Genomic DNA, 17,436 nt, shown 5'->3' with positions numbered 1-17,436 from the left:
TTAGGAGGAATGACCATCTTTATTGTATTTCAACCTGAAATAACTATCCTTGATCCTGCAAAAAAATACTACGGAATTTATTTTGTTTTTCAAGTCACTGCAATAACTGAAGTGCACTGCTGCCTGCAGAAGCTGCAATCACTCCCACTTCCCCATATTTTATTCATGACTTTCCCTTTTACTGTAAAAGAAATTGTTTACAAAAAAGAAGCCTTCTGGAACTGTTTTAGTGGCTTAAGGAGGAGAATCTGACTCTTTGTCTTTAAAAAGCAAAGCTGAATTTTTGTTGCTAGGGGGAGTGTTGTGCTTGGTTCTTGTCTGTACTCCGGAAGGCTGCTGTATAAGAAAAACCAGGTAGGAAACAAACATTTTCCTTTAGATTTGTTTCAGTATCACTGAATTGTGCATATTTTCATGAATGAAACAGACTTAAGAATCCCAAATCCTCAAAATTATTTTCTAGCTACTTTTGAAGGGGTTTTTTTGTTTGTTTGTTTGTTTTTTTTTTTTGTTTGTTTGTTGTTGTTTGGTTTTGGTTTTTTTTTAAAGAGGCATATGAGAAACTTCACTGCGTTCCTGTTGTTAGCTTTAAGTGCTTTGGAAGCCTCCTCTGAGCTAATGGAGAGCTTTATAGTTCTTGTATCCAGTTTATTACATTTTAATGTGCCTGCTACAGTACTTAACTTCAAGAAATGCTAGAAAATTGTTAAAGAAAGCAGCCATAAGGCCCTTCTGCTATGTCATCAGTTTTCTCTATTTACATGTGCCTTTAGGAAAGACTGTTTAAATATGACACATAAAGCTTCATATGAAAAAGATGTTTATGTACCAAGCAATAAAAATGCTGCCCCTTCATGCAGTGCTATATATTTTGTGCCACAAAGAGGGTATTTGAGCCTTGCTTGCAGCAAAGAAATGTTGCCATTTTTGGGGTACACCACCCTCAGCCCTGCTGCGAGACACTTGCTGAGGGAATTGGTGCTGAGTCAAATGCACAGGTGGTTTGGGAGGTAGTCACATTTGTCTATAAAAAACATTTGTTTAGGGTGAGTTCAGCTCCCTGTGCTAATTGAGACATATTTAGAAACTTGAAAAACCTTGGGGCTAGTAGCTGGTAAGGGCTAAGCCTCAGGCAGGAGATAACCACGCTGGTCTTCCTCTGCTTCTTCTGCTTTCTTATTAGGCATCTACTAGGAGATAATGAAGAATATAAAGATTGCTCTTCATACTCTAGCCTGGGCTTGAAGCACTTTTTGAGGCGAGTATGTGTGAGCCTGTACATACCCAGTACAGAGAAGTGGTGGGAAAACAATGGATGAGCTGTGCAGGCCTCAGTTAGCCCTCCTGCTAGAAGAGATTTAGCCACGTATGGAAAAAGGCCCCAAGATTTACTCTCGTTAGTTGTTCCATGAGGAAATTGAAATCCAGAATAAATTATGTTGTTGTGAGTTACTTAATCTGTGAGCTCAGTCGGCACTCGGGTTTTGCACTGGTGTAGCTATGTTGGCACAAGCTTTGTGCAGGCAGCAAGTACAGCTGAGGTCGCTTTCCTACCGACTAAAGCCGGACAGGAACCTGCAGTAATGGTATCAATTAATTGAGTTGTACAGATATAAATTAAAAAATTTCCTAAATTCTTGTAATCAAATACAGCAACTTTGTGGTGTAAACAAAGCTGAAGTGATTTGGTGGGTCCCAGGCTTGGTAAAATTTAAACCCCAACCAAGCCCAACGCTGGAAGTGAAGGAAAAAGGGGGATTGAGCATATCGTGATGATCTGAATCTTGCAGGTGGCTCTATGTACTATAGATGGGTTGTTTATTAAAAAACACATGTAACAAGTGTTCATACAGCATGTACAGGCCCATATTATTCACTATTATATGGAATAATTAAATAAATGGATGCATATATTTTTTAATCATTCAATTCTGAAAAAAATACACTTTTTTTTTTTTAAGTACTAAGGCTATATGTTAAATGGTATATCATTTGAGTGTTCAGGGTGCAAAAATTACCTGGAATGTATCTCATGATCATTATGCACATATTAAAGCACATCTCATGGGTAACTCCTGCATTGCTTGTGACAGGCATGTGTCGAACACCAACCAGATGAACCAAGTGAATAAACCCAGAAGACAGTAATGGAGGTTAGTGTCCAGTTAGTTGAGATAAAAATGGAGTAAGGCAATTTTTCACTGAGTAATAGGAATCTTTTATATATGTAACTGTGAAAAGTGAAATAAGAGCGTCTTGCAAGCTTGTTAACCCTAGATTAGTTAGTAATATTCTAGTTAATGAAGGTTTGCATAATTATTATGTGGAAATATATTACAACCACAGATAACATATGCTGTGAAATAGGCACCTTTAATGTGTATTTTATTCTATCTCATATTGATCCAAGACTTAGTTGATTAAATGATCTTAAAATTATTGGTTAAGTATATTGAATCTTGAGTAGGTTGCAAAACCAGGAAGCTACCCTGTTTCCTCATCAGTATAAATGCTTTTGACGCGATGGTATTTAGACTGTGCCTGGTGCTATGTCAATAAAATGTCAAAAGGGGAAAAAAACAAAACAAACAAACGAAAAACAAAAAAGCACCACCAGAAAGCATCTCTGTGGTATGAGGAGGTAAACTGCAAAGTTAAAGGCAAGATGGTTTAGAGCTGTCAGTAGGCTTTAGTCTTGCTAACAAAGAGCAGTGTGTGCAAACTTCAGTCAGCATCATGACTGTAGCTTGCCAGTGACGTAAGTGTAACGCACAGATGTAGAGAACACTGCTTAAATCGGGCGTTTTGCTATACCAGAGATCATTTCCGTGAGCCTGGGGGCAAGGCCGGCCTCTACACCACAGCGCACCTTGCTCCCTCTGTGAAAGATGGAGCTCCTGGATGAGGCCCCCGCCCAGGTGGAAAGGCTGAGGAGGACGCTGACGACCCGCAGGCACCGGGGAACGGAAAGGGTGAGTTTCTTCAGGTGCGCGACCCGCCTCCCTCCCACATCCCGGCGCAGCTGCCGCCCCTGCTTCTCCCCTCCGCGGGCCGCCGCGGCTACCGCGCATGCGCACCCGGCCCCCGCGGCGCGCACGCGTGCCCGACCTCTCCCCCTCAGGGTCGGGGCCCCCGCGGCGCCGGGCTGGCTTCTCGCCCTGTCCCGGCCGCCTTCGCTCACGCTCGGTCCCTCGTCCTTTCTGCCCCGCTGCAGCTGCCGGAGGCTGCCGGCCCCCCCGTGCCGCGGACGGAGGAAGGGAGCCGCGCCATTATGGCAGCGGGACCGGCCGGCGCGACCTCTGAGGCGCTGCGCGGTGAGTGACTAGCGGCCGCGGCTTGGCGGGGCGGGGCCGGGGGGCGGGGCGCCCTGAGGGGCGGCGGCGGCGGCGGCGGCGGCGGCGGCCCCTGTGCCCGCCGGCTGCCCGTCGCTGTGGGTGTTCGGCCCCGGGGGAAGCGTTACCCCATCGAGAGCGCCTCCAGCTCATAGACGGGAAAACCGCGGCGGGGTCCGCCTGGGAGGGGGCGCGGGGGGTGCGCTGGTTACCGTTGTCCGTGAGGCGGTTTCACTCGCCGTGTGGGAGCGGGGACGGAGGGGCGGTGTGGTGTGCCGAGTCAGCTCGGAGCACGATGCGTGCGGCCAGAGCGCTGCGCTCGAAAGCCATGCTCCTGCCGTGTTTAAATATGATTATGAAATGTTCTTACATAAAATACGCGAAATTTTTCAAAGGCGTTAGTGTAGACCGGCGGTATTTGCATATTTGAATGTGACTCTCATAGTTTGTGCTTGGCGCGTCATTCGTGCATGCGTTGGCTCATGGATTTACTGATGGGCTATTTTGTGTGAGATGCACTATTCACTCACAGAGTAGGAGAGTGCAAGAGAGTGATGCAGCGGGAAGCTGTTAGAAGTAAACGCCTGATTGCAGGCTTGGGAAGAATAGAGGTTGTTGGTACTTGAAAAGTAATCTTCAGTTTCTTTGGCAGAACCTTTGCGATATTCCCGTTGAACGCTTAGGACAACATTAATGTTGTGAATCTTACTGCATGGTTTTTATGGGCTTAACTAAATAGGATGCATAAAAGACCTAATTAAGAACAAAATATTAAAAAGTCAAGAAAACCAAAATCTAGCAAAGTACAAACATTCTTAGTTTTTACATACATTTTATTTTTATAAACCTCAATATTGATGAATTGTCCTTAAACTCATTTTAGCAAAATAGGGTATTTGTTACAGACATCTACAATTTAGGCATGTTTCCAGCTCTTCCAAGGTCTGTGTACTTTTCTTTCAAATGTTTTTTGAGTCTCACTGTGCCAATTTATGCTAAGAAGTAACACATTGTTGACAGATGGAGTCCAAACAGTTTTCAGAATTGAGGGGAAATCAAGAGACACCCTCTAGTGATGGTTGTTTTTTTTTTTTTACAGAAGCTCATTTTCCAAGAATAAGCAGAACAGCACAGCAGTACTCTGAGAAGAAAACTAGCTATTAGTTCCCTTATGTGATAAGTGGTTTGTTTTCTTAAGTATTTTGCTCTGTTACTTGTTGCTGCTTCTGAAATCCTTGTAATTTTGCTAATTTTGTATGATTGAGTGAAAAGTCCTGCATGTGTTATTCTGAATAGGCTGTATGATTGGTTTACTTAATTGCAGTATAATTTATCCATCTGATTTATTTTTTTTTTTAAATTACGTCTTGAATTTTGAGAGAGACTGCACTTTGAGCTGAAGTCTTCATGCGTCCATCCAAAACTTATTTAATTTTTTTCCCCCCCCCTGGAATTCAGTCTGACAGATTTATAAATAATATAAATTTCCATCTTCAGTATATTATGCTTTTGAATATGCTGACACTGACATTTCCTATTGTGTTGCCCAGTCATAAGTTAAAAGTAGATTTCATTTCTTCACATCCTTTGCTAGGCTGATGATGTGTGTATGAATTTCTGCTCATCATTGCCTTGGCAAGTGATAACTAACCATTTGAAAAAAAAAAAAAAATGTAACAACACCACCTCTCTATCCCTACATTTTCCAGGTGCTACTGAAAAATTATTCATAGGCTATTTCCTCTACTGTCTTGTTTTGGTTTTGCTTTAGTGCCTGTGATAATACATTGTCTCTATTCCTAGGCCTCTTTAGTTTCTCATGGTTGTCACCATACTTATTCACTGTTTACTTTTAGCACCAGAAATTTAACATATGCACACACACACCTCCTTTTTATGAAAAGGGAACTGTATTTCAGCACAAGTGGGAAGTAGGTAATATTTGTAGAATTATCAATTTGTGGTGTCCATCAAATACTTGGTTTATTTCATGATAGCATGATATGATCATTTTCTCATTCTGGTCCCACTGTGGCAAACTTGTTTAGGAAACATATTCATCAACTGTTTCTTCACTTAATATTCATCATAATCTCTCTTTGTCCCTATTTGTCTTTCAAGTGTTCAGTCAGTCTCTACTATTTTTTAGCGCAGTCTGTTTGCAGAAATGGATTATTTTACTATAATCTAATTATGTGTGTGCCTAGATGCCTATATACCTTTCTTAAATGGAAAGACTTGGCTATATGTCGGTCCACTAGTCAGTCTAATAAATAAGAGTTGCAAAAGAAGAATTGCTTTAAATGAAAAGCCCATGTCTGATTGTTATTCTGTTGTGAGGCAACCTACAGTGTTACAAAATCTTTTTCTTCATTGTTGAGTTTTTTGAACGTTAGTTATTTGGTTGTTTCTGGAGTGTCTTACTATGCATTTATGGAGTGATTGTATCTATGATAAATCCGAAAGTGTTTCTAGGACCTATGCTGGAAGTTACCATTCCCTGTTTTCTTTCAGGTAACTGATGTTTGGTCACAGCATAGATGTCTGTCTGCTTTTCCTCGTGCCTGGTTTCTGCATCTCATTCAGATACAGGATTGGTGTCAAAATGCTTGCAGTCGTTCTGTGTCAGTGTAGAGAGCTTTGAAGTCACACAGAGATTGAGTGGGTTTGGGTTCCTCTGAGTGCAGGTGAAATCAAGGGAGAAAACTAGATGATATTTTCATGTTCTCTATCTGGCTTAATTTGACTATCCCACAAGCTTATTAGATCTACCCGAAGTAGAATATGGAGGCATTGTAGGATAGTGACGCTTCCAGATTAAAATGTGTGAAATTTTTTGATACAGGCTTGTAATGGTGATCCTGCAAAGCAATGCTGTCATGGATATCAATCTTATTCTTTCACTTCAAAAATACATTTTGAAGTTAAGCACAAATTAGTTGGCTGTAGAGCCCATTCACATAAGCAGAACAAAAGTATACGTCCAGAGAAATAAAGTAACAATTTATTTTCTTTATGTGGGCCTTTTTTCAACAGTAATTTCCCACAATAATTGGTTCATTAAATTAATTTTACTGCAGCTACTAAAGCCTTAAAATACTTTTCATTATGTATCTAAAGGATATTTCTCCTGTTGTCGCAAGGAACTGATTCATTCATAAAGAATTCTTCATACGCCGCATGAGTTCTGATGCTTTAAGAGATTCTTAAAGTAGTGGCAGATTGTTTCTGCCCTGATTTTATGTGTTTATGCTGTTCAACCTGGCTTGTCTGGAAATGTTTACAAGCAATTGTCAAGTATTTCAGAAAATCAAAAGCAGACTCTAATCTGCTTTCTAGTTTTCATTTATCAGAGTGGAACTGAAATAAACCATTTGCTCTAATGAAATACAATATGTTTTTACACACTGACTGAAGACAGTAGAGTGGTAGAACAGAGTCACAGAAGGGAGATCAAAAGGTAACTTTGGACCAGCTTCTCCCCTTAAGTTCAACTCTATTTAGGTCTTGATGCCTGGTTTTGCTGAGGTTTTTTTGCCTGGTTGGGTTATTTTTTTGTTGTTGTTGTTTTGTTTTGTTTAGGTTTTTTTTCATTTCAAAGCTTGCACCAGTGAAGATTCCATAACTATTTAAGGGCCTCGATTCCAATGCTAGAATACTCCAAAAGTTAAAAAGCTTTTCCAGTGTGCAACCACATTCCTTATTGCAATTAAAGTCTGTCATGTTCATCTCCTGCAGACACAGAGAGCCATCCTGTGTACTACAATCTTTTGTGTCCTTGAAGTTGTAAAAGATGTTTACATTTTTTTCTCCATTCCAACAACTCTTCAAAGTCAGCCTTTGAGCAAATGTGACTTCTGAGAGTTCCTGCCTGCATGTTTTATACACAGATAGACATTATTCCATCATTCAAACCATTAGTGTTTTAAAGGCATCAAATTGAGGCAAACCCTGAAAATACCTACTCAGTATGTGGTTTTAATTCATTAACTGTTACTTGCTTATCTTTTTAAATGTATTTTTTCAGTGACTTACATGTTCCCCCTTCCCTCCTGTCGTTTCATCAAAATATAGAATGTATGTTGATGAACATTAAATTGGCTTGACAGGTCTTGATCTTGGCTAACCTAGGCCTTCTATTGCTTATTATTTTACTGTCTTTTAAATATTTACAAATAGGCTGAGGGTTTTTTTGTAGAGTTTAAATTGGACTGACTTGTGTATGCTTCTGCAACTCGCTCTTTTCCTTTTCTTAAAAGACATTTGCCTGGCATTTTTGAATTTGCCCGTTGTCTGTCATTTCTCAGAGTCACTAGTGGTTCTGATTTTGCTGCAGCCAGTTCAGTGTTGGATGCTCTGAAATTAATTAGCTGTTTAATTAGCTCAGTCTGATTAGTATTTATCTAGATCTTGTTCTCTGTTTTGTCATTCTTACCCTGTTCTTACTCATTAATGTATTCCTTGTTACAAAAGGCAGGATGCAAATAAACTTTTCCGTGTGTCCTTTCTTAGTCTCTTTACTGAGTACTTGCTTATTTCTGTCTCTAGGGTTCCTCTTGGTAAGGAAGTGGTTATGGGATTCTTACTTTTCTCTTATGTGTCTCATGCTAGTGATACTCACTTTGTGACTTGTTCTTTCTTTTGAAAGTTTCCAAATACAATGAATGCTGCTTCTTACAAATACAGGCAGTAAATTGTTTAATTTAAAAAGATTAGGATTCTCCCAAATCTTTTGATGTTTTTGAGTAGAATCAGTATTAGTGGGGTTTATCTTAATGTATTTTTCTTTTCTAAATGACGGTGGACTAAGGTCATCCTAGAAATTAGATTGCACTTTGACTTTGGTATAGTAGGTAGCCTTTAAATGTTTAAGTTGTATATTCAACATATAGTATTTTCTGCTGCCAGTAAAGCTCTTGGAAAAATATTGAATCAGCCATAATGTGATATATGTTATGTGACATTATCACTCCTAAGCCCTTACCCTTTGCTGTTTTATCTTCTTTTCATGAATTTAATGCCTTATATAAACCTGAAATCATCCTTTACTTGGACCTTGGCAAACGTTCTTTCATAAGGGCAAAGAACAAATCAGTGTTTGGCTCAAAAAACTGACAAGTAATACAATTCTGTAAGTGGAGATAACTAGAAAAACTTATTTACCTAGAATGTCATGTGTTCAACGATGAAAAATTAAGGAAAAAAAAACGTGCACCACAAAGAACAAGTGCAAGAAGAGCTACAGTTTTCTCCTGATATTCATCTTCGGTTGTTCTAGTAAAAGGGCCACTGTGTTCTGTGCAGAACAATGGAGCTCCTTCTGGAAATAAAAGCTAGTTACAAAAGTTCAAGAGAAAAAAATAAGATCTGAGGATTCCACATATGAGAAGGCATGTAAAGTATTTTTCTTTAAAAAGTTAATATTGCATATATCAGACAAAGTTAACATTTCAATAAGCTCCTGAGAATTTCCAGGTGAACTCCAGGGCTCCAGTGAGACTGAAGAGGTCTGTGCAGATGGGGACTTACAGTCTTCAGGAACCTCCCTTGGCCAGCTCCCTTAGAAATCATGGAGCATCCCATTACGACCCGTGGATCTGCATATACCCTGTTTGTTTAAATATGGCCTTCCTTGATCTTTCTTTTCTGAGGGTAACTGTTTGCTGCTCCAGGCTTTGCCTGTGGTCGCTGGACACTGGTGTTCCTGACGGCAATAGAAACTGAGATGAAGAAAGCACTGATTACTTGGGTCTTTTCTGTGTCCCCTGTCACCTGGTCCCCTGCCCCATTCAGCAGCAGGTAACCATTTTCCCTAGTCTTCCTTTTGCTGCTAATACATTTGCAATGCCCTACCTTGACAGCCATCACATCCATTGCCAGATTCAAGTCTGGGTGGGCTCTGGCTTTAAGTCCATCCCTGCATGGTCGGACAGTGTCATGGTGTTCCTCCCAGGTCACCCATCCCTGTTTACATCTCCTGTAAGTTTTTTCTTTTTATGTGTGGGTTGAGTTAGTTCATCCATGTAGCCTCCTGCAGGTCTCACTTGACTTCCTGAGTATGGGGAAAGACTGCTCCTGAGCTTGGAGGAGGTGATCTGTTGCTTCCAGAAGGGTGGCACAAGTAGAGCTGAGAGTAGCTTGCGAGTGAAGTTACTTGATGATGCTGTCAGTCATACATGGGACAGGGTAAAATGCATCCTACTGTCTTGGTTGTACTAGAGCTATAGCACAGAAACACTGCTGGTGAAATTAGTATTTTGTCACTACAAAAAGCAGGTAGCTTTAAGCTGAAAAAGGAAGCAAATCTGTAAATGCTTTACTGTTGTGATCACACCTGTATTAGGATTTATAGCACATCACCATTCAAAATTAGATCTAGACAGCTCTAACAGCTTCCAAAATGCCAGGTAATTCTTTATATATTTTTAGTAGAAAAAAAGTGTATACATACTTTACTTAAGGTGGCTCATAGTATATAATGAGAGGTAGATCCATTGCAGTTAAAGGCATTTAAGTTATAGCCTATAAGTCCTGAATTCCCCAAACTGTTCCATTCCTTCACATTTTCTCATGCAAGTTCTTTCTGTTGGAACATGGGACTCTGTATGGTATGTATGGCTTTATTTTACATGATTTTAGGTTTCTTTCAGAAAATACATAATTTAAACACGTTACCATATTTTCTCTTTTTCAGACTTGCCACCTGTTCCTTCTACATCAAGAGCAGGCTCTGCAGAATTTTCTGTTAGGGAGCGAATGAGAGAGAAACTCAAAGCAGCAAGGGTGAGAATCCTTCAGAAGTCCTGTTTGGTTGACTTTAATCTTTTAAGTACCACCCACTTCATTTTAATTGCTTAGTGCTATATGTATCTGAATCGGAATATCTGTTTTTTTATTTCTAATGCTGAAATGATACTCAGTTCATCAGTACATTTATTTTCCAGTACATTTCTATTGCTATATTTTTTCTAAGGTTTATATTTTATCTGTTTGTAATAATATAAAAGTTATCATTGTTTTATAATTCAGATGATACAATCATTACAAGATCCTTCCATGTTTTTGCCAAAAAATTTCTTACACTATTTTGAAATCAGTGGATTTCCTTGTAAGTCTACTACACAGTTTAATAAGGGGTATTAACATCTAGGTCTGTAAAATCACTTAAGCTGATTATATAGTAAAAAGATTCTCTCCCTAACACAAACATGCATAAGTTGTTGAGTTCCTGGGAATTATTGTAGCTTTGGTCTTACTGTATTTCTATTACAGCTAAGCATTTTTTTTGTTTGCTTAGTCAAAAGCAGAAATTACTTTATTGCAAGAAGACCCCAGTCCACGACCAAGGCGTTTAAAAAGCATCAGAGAAAGGAAAACAGAAGTCAGATTGGATAAAGTGGTAAGAAGGTGCAGTGTGTCTTGCTATTCTGATAATAATAAAATGAATGTGAAACATGAAATACATTAAAGACTACACATAGTCTTGAAGATCAATTTAATTTGTTTTAATGGGATCAGAATTGTACTATTGTTTGAATTAGTAACCAGGAAGAAACCTTTCTGATTATTGCTTTCTGTGTAAATATTTAGCAATAATAATTTGCTTTCATTGTAGTATAGACATCATATGAAACTTCTGTCATTTACAAGTTCATGACTTCTGTTGCTTAAGATACCTTGAAGTATTAAAAAGTTACTGTAACAGAAAGGACCACTGTATTATAGCTTTATATAAATTTGCACAGTGTAATTGCTAAAGGCTGGATATTAACTTTATGTCATTGTACCGTATTGTATTTCCTTGTTGCTATTTTATGTTCATTTTTTTTAGTATAAACATGTTCTTTGTTAAAAATGAATTTTGTACTAAAAAAATAACAAAGACTGTGCCTGTGCAGATCTTGCATCTGGATATTCTTCAGAATTCAGAAAGAGATTGCTTGCCTGTAGAAAATGTGTTCCAAAGAATGTGTACGCCCCAGAAATAACAGCATGTAGCAGTAATGTTTTTATCTGGAGTTCGAAACAATATGAATTAGCCTGGCTAAATTGCTTGTCTAGGGATGAATTACCTATTCATGTAGATTGTTTTTAGCAGTGTTTTTCTTAAAAAGTAAATAATTATCATAGCTTTCAGTTAAGTATATTGTTTTAATATGTTTGTATTAGGAAAATGTGGAAGTGATACCCTTATTAAAGTTGGTTACTAATGTTATATAAAGTATATCTGAAACCTTCCACGTGTTGGTTTTCTTTCCTGTACTTGCTTACACGTGTTTGAAGTACTGTTTTGTTGTTAAACAAGTGACCATCAGATTTCCAGGGTTTGAGATTTTCTTTTTGGTGTTATTACTCTGAAGTTTACATTGAATAGCTGTAAACTTGAGAAATGTCTTCCTTTAATTTAATAATTCAGGTCACAAGGAGGAAAAACAGTGTTAGATGTGTTTATGTTGGATGAGCCTGATGAAATCACTTTGAAGCGCTTAAGTGAACTTGCTGAAGCAACCTCAGAACCAGTGATGTTTACAGTGATCTATATGTAGGGACGGATAAGGCTTCAGAAAACTGGAAATGAATAACCATGCTACCTCCTTTCTTGAAAGGGTAGAGGAGTATCACCCAGGGAGTTTTAGAGTAGGCTATCAAGAATTGTTTGAAAGAACAAAACAAATAATCAAGTCTGTATTTGAGCACCCAAACAATGGACACCACCTTTTTTGAATAATACCAAATATTTCTTTTGTGGTTGCAGCAGGGGCTGTATGAGAAGCTGGCCTTGGCTCTTTGATTCCCTTCCCTGGTCAGCAGTGTCTGTCAGCAGGACCCTTGCGGCTGCTGCCCGGCTTGTGCTGTCTGTGTAGACCGGAAGGTTTCGCCTTGCTGCCCCATTTCTCCCCCTTGCGGAGATTAGCATTGCTTATGTTTGGGAGTGCAGAAGCCATGATCTCATCAGCAGTGAAGAAAATAAGCTAACATTTATAAAATGAACCATTTCTTGATACTCTGCAGCCTATTTCTTGACCCAAAGGAGAACGGAGTTTAAGAATTAGATGTACCCTTTTAAAATAAATCTATCATCAGTATGATAGTTACCACAGCAACTGTGTTTCTTTTCTGTTATTTTTTCCTGTGAAAATGCAATATATAATCAACTTTTTGTCTTTTTTTTTTTTTAATCAATCAGTAAATATATGCTACAACTGATGTCTATATATATTTTTATGCAGTCTGATGTTGATAAATTTAGGGAGATGCAAGAGGATGAATCCCACTTACAACCAAAAATAAAGTTACGTGATTCTGTAAAAAAGCTTAAGCAAAAGTTAACAGTAAGTACCAATTCTTCATTTCAATAACTGATATGAATTTCATCTAAACTTTATGTGGCTTCATGATTTTCTTTGAAGAAGCAGACCAGGATTCAGTCTTCAGCAGTGGAGAAGGTTTTATTTAATTTAAAAATTCACAAACAGCATACGCCAACAATTGAAGTATAAAAAGGGAAACTTCATCAAATACAAGAATGCTTTTGTGTCATTTGATTTAAAAAAAAACCCAAAAACAAAAACAAAAAACCCAAACCAAAACAAAGCAAAAAACAAGTAGATCCATGTAGACACGATTGCTGGAGCTTGGAGGAAAAATGTTTCTTCTGTTTAAAACCTTTTTATTGAATGCCACCAATTGGCAGTTAAAGCAATTTGCAGATTAGTATGTTGATATTTATTAGCCATGAAATGCTACTGTTAATTCTATTATTAGAGGGTTCATTCTAATACTAAAGAGGCCTGGGTCCTTCAGAGGCAAAATGCCATTAGAAATTTCTCTTCATATCATTCACCTGGATATCTGCATTATGGCCAGAATTTAAACTTTGACATTTCTCATTTGCAAATTGTTTAAAACAATAAGCTGGTTAAAATTAAACAGGTAACTTTTTTTTAATAAAACATTGCAAGAAATATTTAATTAAATAGTTGTATAGCAATAGAGAAAGTTTTGTGTGTAATTTAAAAATTTCAGTCAGCTTCAGCGTTTGGCCAAGTTCTCTCTGGGATAAAATGATCATTTTCCTGTGACAAGAGTTTATACAAGCTGTTACTGCTATTATTAATGGAAAGATATCTTCACTTGCTCTAAATTTCTTATAAATGTCATACTAAAGTATCTTTGTCTTCTTTCCTTATTTCCAGAATGATTTTCCTTCTGCTGAAGAAGCATATAATTTCTTTACCTTCAATTTTGATCATGAACCAGAGAGTATAAAGGCTGAAGCCAGGAAAAGGAATGAATTAAATGAAGAGGCGGCAGAGGAGGAATGTGTAGAAACCCATGCGGATGAACAAGAGGAGGATGAAATGGTGTGGGCTATAGAATAAATGATCATATTTTTATTCAGATTTCTTAAATTAATTCACATCATCTAATACAAAATTACAACTTTTTGTTTCCTTAAAAATTCTGACTGTATACTTTCTAAATATCTCTATTTTAAGACATAGACAAACTAACAGAGATCTTTCCACTTAAATTATAGGATGAAGATGTACGCCTAGTTAAAGATGATGATTTATTCATTATAGGGCAGACAGCTGAAGATTTTCTAATAATGAAACCTGCTGATTGTGAAAGCTATTCTGAACAACTGAAAAAGGAAAAAGAATTTCTCTTCATTCCCAGCATGTTAGCAGGTATGAAGATTTTGCTTATCCATTTTGTCCTGGATTTTGCATAGCATGGCACCCTTTGATCTGCTGAAAAATCTTGTATCAGCCTGTCTCTGGCAGTAGAGCAATATTTAATTGCAGTTCTCTGACACTGATCATCCAGTCAAGTTTGAAAAGGTTTTACAAAATGGATTAACCAGGAGCATGCACACCTCAGCGGGTCACTAGCAAGTTTACTCAGGGCACATCAGTTGCTCTGGGGCAATTACCTTAGCACTGCCTATAGTAAATGCAATGTGGCTGGCCCCTCTTTCAGTGGAGTTTAGCTATTACATTATTTAACGCATGCAGGAGGTTACTGAGTACACGCATTTAGGTATTAAGAGTAGTTCATGCACTGTTCATTATAACTTACACTATTTATTCACTTGGCCACGTCTGCAATTTTTTCCATGTGGCATGTTTAAGTCTTGTAAGTAGCATAAGGACTTTTGTGATTCAGGGGGCCCTTTTCCGATTTTGTGAATCAGAAATAGTCAACATTGATCATGTCTCTGACCTTTTTGCCTTATCCTCATAGAACTGCAAAGTCCTTAAAAAAATGCTTTATAATATCACTTGCTATTTAATGTTTGAACTGGAAGAAACAGAAATGAGTCTCTCTGTGGTCTGTACCAGAATGGTGTCAGCACAGCTTGCAATGCGATGTCAAAATATTTGATACTGGATGCCTCTGTTTTTTCATGTTTTGTAACTTAGTTCTGACTGCTTTCAGTGTGGTCCACTGTGATAACTTTTATGGTAACCATCAGGATAATCTCTCCCTGTTTTGAGATTGCTCCTTGAAAAATACTGAGCCCATACACACCAGTGAAATAATCCTGCAGGCAGGCTTTAAAGAATTCCACCTGCTGTTACTGCACTAACATGACGTTTTATGCATGTTCTGTATTTTGTACAAGTAGCTGAATCAAACTATTAATAGTAGTTCAGACTAACCTTAGTGAAATTTTCACTTTATATGGGAAAAGCTTAGAAATGTTTTAGTCGGTGGTTGCTGCTGAAGGGTTTTTATACTGTTATGCAGGCAACCATTAAACTCCACTAAGTTATTCTGAAGTATTTTTTGGTGAGGAAATGTTTAATTATGTATTTAGAAGACTTGTGACACTTCTAGGCTTACACTGTGGATCTGGCCTGATTAAGAGAAGGACTTGCTTTTGTTATGCATTTATTTCTTTTTTCCTAGTTAAGAAAATATTTCTGACAGCATGCTTAATATGCAGTGCCATTTATTTTAAGAATGGTATGGGCTCTTAAAGATTTAACAAACTAGAACTACAGTTATGAGATATTTTACATGCTTTTCTATTTAATTTCTCATTAGTGCCCACTTCTAAGAAGATGCCTGAAAACATGCAGCCTAGGTACCTTGAGGATGAGGGTCTCTACACAGGAGAAAGGCCCTTTGTATCACAGCCTAATCAAAATATTTTAGAAAACAGAATACTTAGACAGGAGCAAGTAAGTCACCACTACCTTCTTAGTTGTCTTAAAACTCTTTACTTATCAGTATTTTATTTTGTTATAGTTAAGTGGGTGGATGGTCATGGTAATATGGGGATTTCATCTTCAAAATTTCTAGCAGTATCAGATGTCAGGAAACGTGGATTTTTTTGTAGGAGTGTGTTTTTAGTGTATCCCAATAATCAGAGCACCCAACTGAGTTTTAGAAGACTGGTGTGTTTTCCTGGCTCTGCTTGTAGCCTGCTGGGAAACAAATCACTTCACTTGTCTGTGCCAGAGTTTAGTTGCCGCTACAGTAAGGGTAACCAAAATTTACTTTTTGTATAACATGCTGTGAGAATTAGTGGTATGTATAAAGACTTGTGCAAGAACTGGGCACTGTTGTTACTATTTGCTAGAAGAACATAACAAAAGGAAGCAGTATGGAATGGCTGTTTCCTGTGTTCACTGAATATGAAGAAATAGACTTGTAGAAATTTACTGATCAGACTGTAAGGGTAATTAAATATTGGTATAGATGATCTGGAGAGGTTTTATTATAATTTTAGATTTTTAGGAATGGCTTATGGAAACACTGGTGAAGGTGGCTTGGATATATTTTATACTGCTATATTATCCTCCTATACGCAGTAAAGTGTTTATGGCTTAGTATAGATTTAAGCTACTATACAGCAGTTGCCTTTTGTATTTTATTATGATTCTATGAATTCTTCATGGGCTAGCAGATGTACTTCTGTGAATCAGATTGGGAATATTTGGATCTAAAATTTTTCACTGGCCAACTTTAACCGATTAGTTTTCTGGTTTGCTTTACCATGTTACCATCTCAATGTTTGGTTCTAGGATCAGCTTAAACCAGGTATGGGAATAAGAGGGCAGGCCAGCATCTTTCAGCAGCTGCGCTAGTTTAAGCTGTTCTTGAATTCAGTTCATGAGAGCAGAGATGAATTAACACAATATTTAACATGTGAAGTCATGGGTAGCAGTTGGTGTGCAAGATATTTACCTCATCAGCTTTCATATATATTGTTTAATTAGTTCACCTTGTGAACTAGAAAAGTTGAGAGATGATAATGATGATGATGATAATAGAGATGATGATCTCTCTGAGCTGCCATTAGCTCTTGTGTAAAACATTATAATTCTTTCAATTTTAGTGATTTAAGAAAATAACATTTAACTAAGTCATGTAAGTGTTGATTTTATTCCTTTTTTTTTCTTTCAAATCTGTAACACTGAATGTTGAAGGAAAAAATCAGTATATTTAAAGTTTGAGCAAGCTCTTGGTCTTTTGATTTCAAAACTTAGCTATAGTATATTTGAAGATTTAATTTTGGTGCCTTAGAAAAATTTTTGTTAATTCAGTCACAAACAATTCATAGTCACCTTTTATTCTGTAATCGTTTTTCATAAGAATTATAATTTTGTAAGTTTTTTCTGTATAAAGTAAGAAACAATATAAAATTATCTTTTTATTTGTAGGGGAAAGAGTGGTTTGGTGATGATGGCAAAATCTTAGCATTGCCTAATCCAATTAAACAGTCTTTTACTAGGCCTCCAATATTCTCATTGGAAGAAGGCATTGCACCAGAACTTGAAACAGTGTATAGAAAGGTAGGCATGTTTCTTATATGTGGTTCCTGAGACCAAATATCCCAGCTCTTCTCTACCAGAAACCCTGGTGAGCCAAACGGATTTGTGCAAAGAACCATGAGTGCTGACTGCTTTTTGGCGTTCCACAATTGGTCTTTAAAGGTGCTTTACTTTTTCAAGTGTATTCCACCTGTATTTTTCTTTGAAAATAATGCGTGTGAAAGGATGAAGAATTTAACCAGTAGTACTGGCTAAAATAGCAAAGTGACAGTCCATGACAATCTGCTTCAAGTCTGAGTCACTAAGGTCTCTGT

The 17,436-nt window shown here is 37.7% G+C and overlaps 1 protein-coding gene across 4 annotated transcripts in view; it reads left to right on the top strand.

Moving 5' to 3' along the window:
• Positions 1-228: 228 nt before the first annotated feature.
• The window catches only part of CC2D2A (coiled-coil and C2 domain containing 2A), a 67,162-nt gene continuing 49,954 nt past the window's right edge, over positions 229-17,436 (top strand). For 2 of the 4 annotated variants that reach the window (XM_042808213.1, XM_042808212.1), the window contains exons 1-11: positions 233-354; positions 2,094-2,153; positions 2,818-2,972; positions 3,215-3,314; positions 10,027-10,115; positions 10,630-10,731; positions 12,563-12,664; positions 13,529-13,696; positions 13,873-14,026; positions 15,390-15,526; positions 17,012-17,143. In XM_042808213.1, coding sequence (XP_042664147.1) covers positions 2,889-2,972; positions 3,215-3,314; positions 10,027-10,115; positions 10,630-10,731; positions 12,563-12,664; positions 13,529-13,696; positions 13,873-14,026; positions 15,390-15,526; positions 17,012-17,143 — 1,068 coding nt within the window. In that variant the 5' untranslated portion in view covers positions 233-354; positions 2,094-2,153; positions 2,818-2,888. Of the gene's footprint in view, positions 355-2,093; positions 2,154-2,817; positions 2,973-3,214; positions 3,315-10,026; positions 10,116-10,629; positions 10,732-12,562; positions 12,665-13,528; positions 13,697-13,872; positions 14,027-15,389; positions 15,527-17,011; positions 17,144-17,436 lie in introns of all 4 variants that reach the window. The other 2 variants (XR_006167034.1, XM_042808211.1) reach the window with 2 other exon arrangements.

This window comes from Tyto alba, unplaced genomic scaffold, assembly GCF_018691265.1.
Source record: "Tyto alba isolate M040663 unplaced genomic scaffold, T.alba_DEE_v4.0 Super-Scaffold_6, whole genome shotgun sequence".
In the NCBI taxonomy this organism is placed as follows: domain Eukaryota; kingdom Metazoa; phylum Chordata; class Aves; order Strigiformes; family Tytonidae; genus Tyto; species Tyto alba.
The sequence above is the reverse complement of the archived record's forward strand: the minus strand, read 5'-3'. Positions and strand labels throughout refer to the sequence as shown.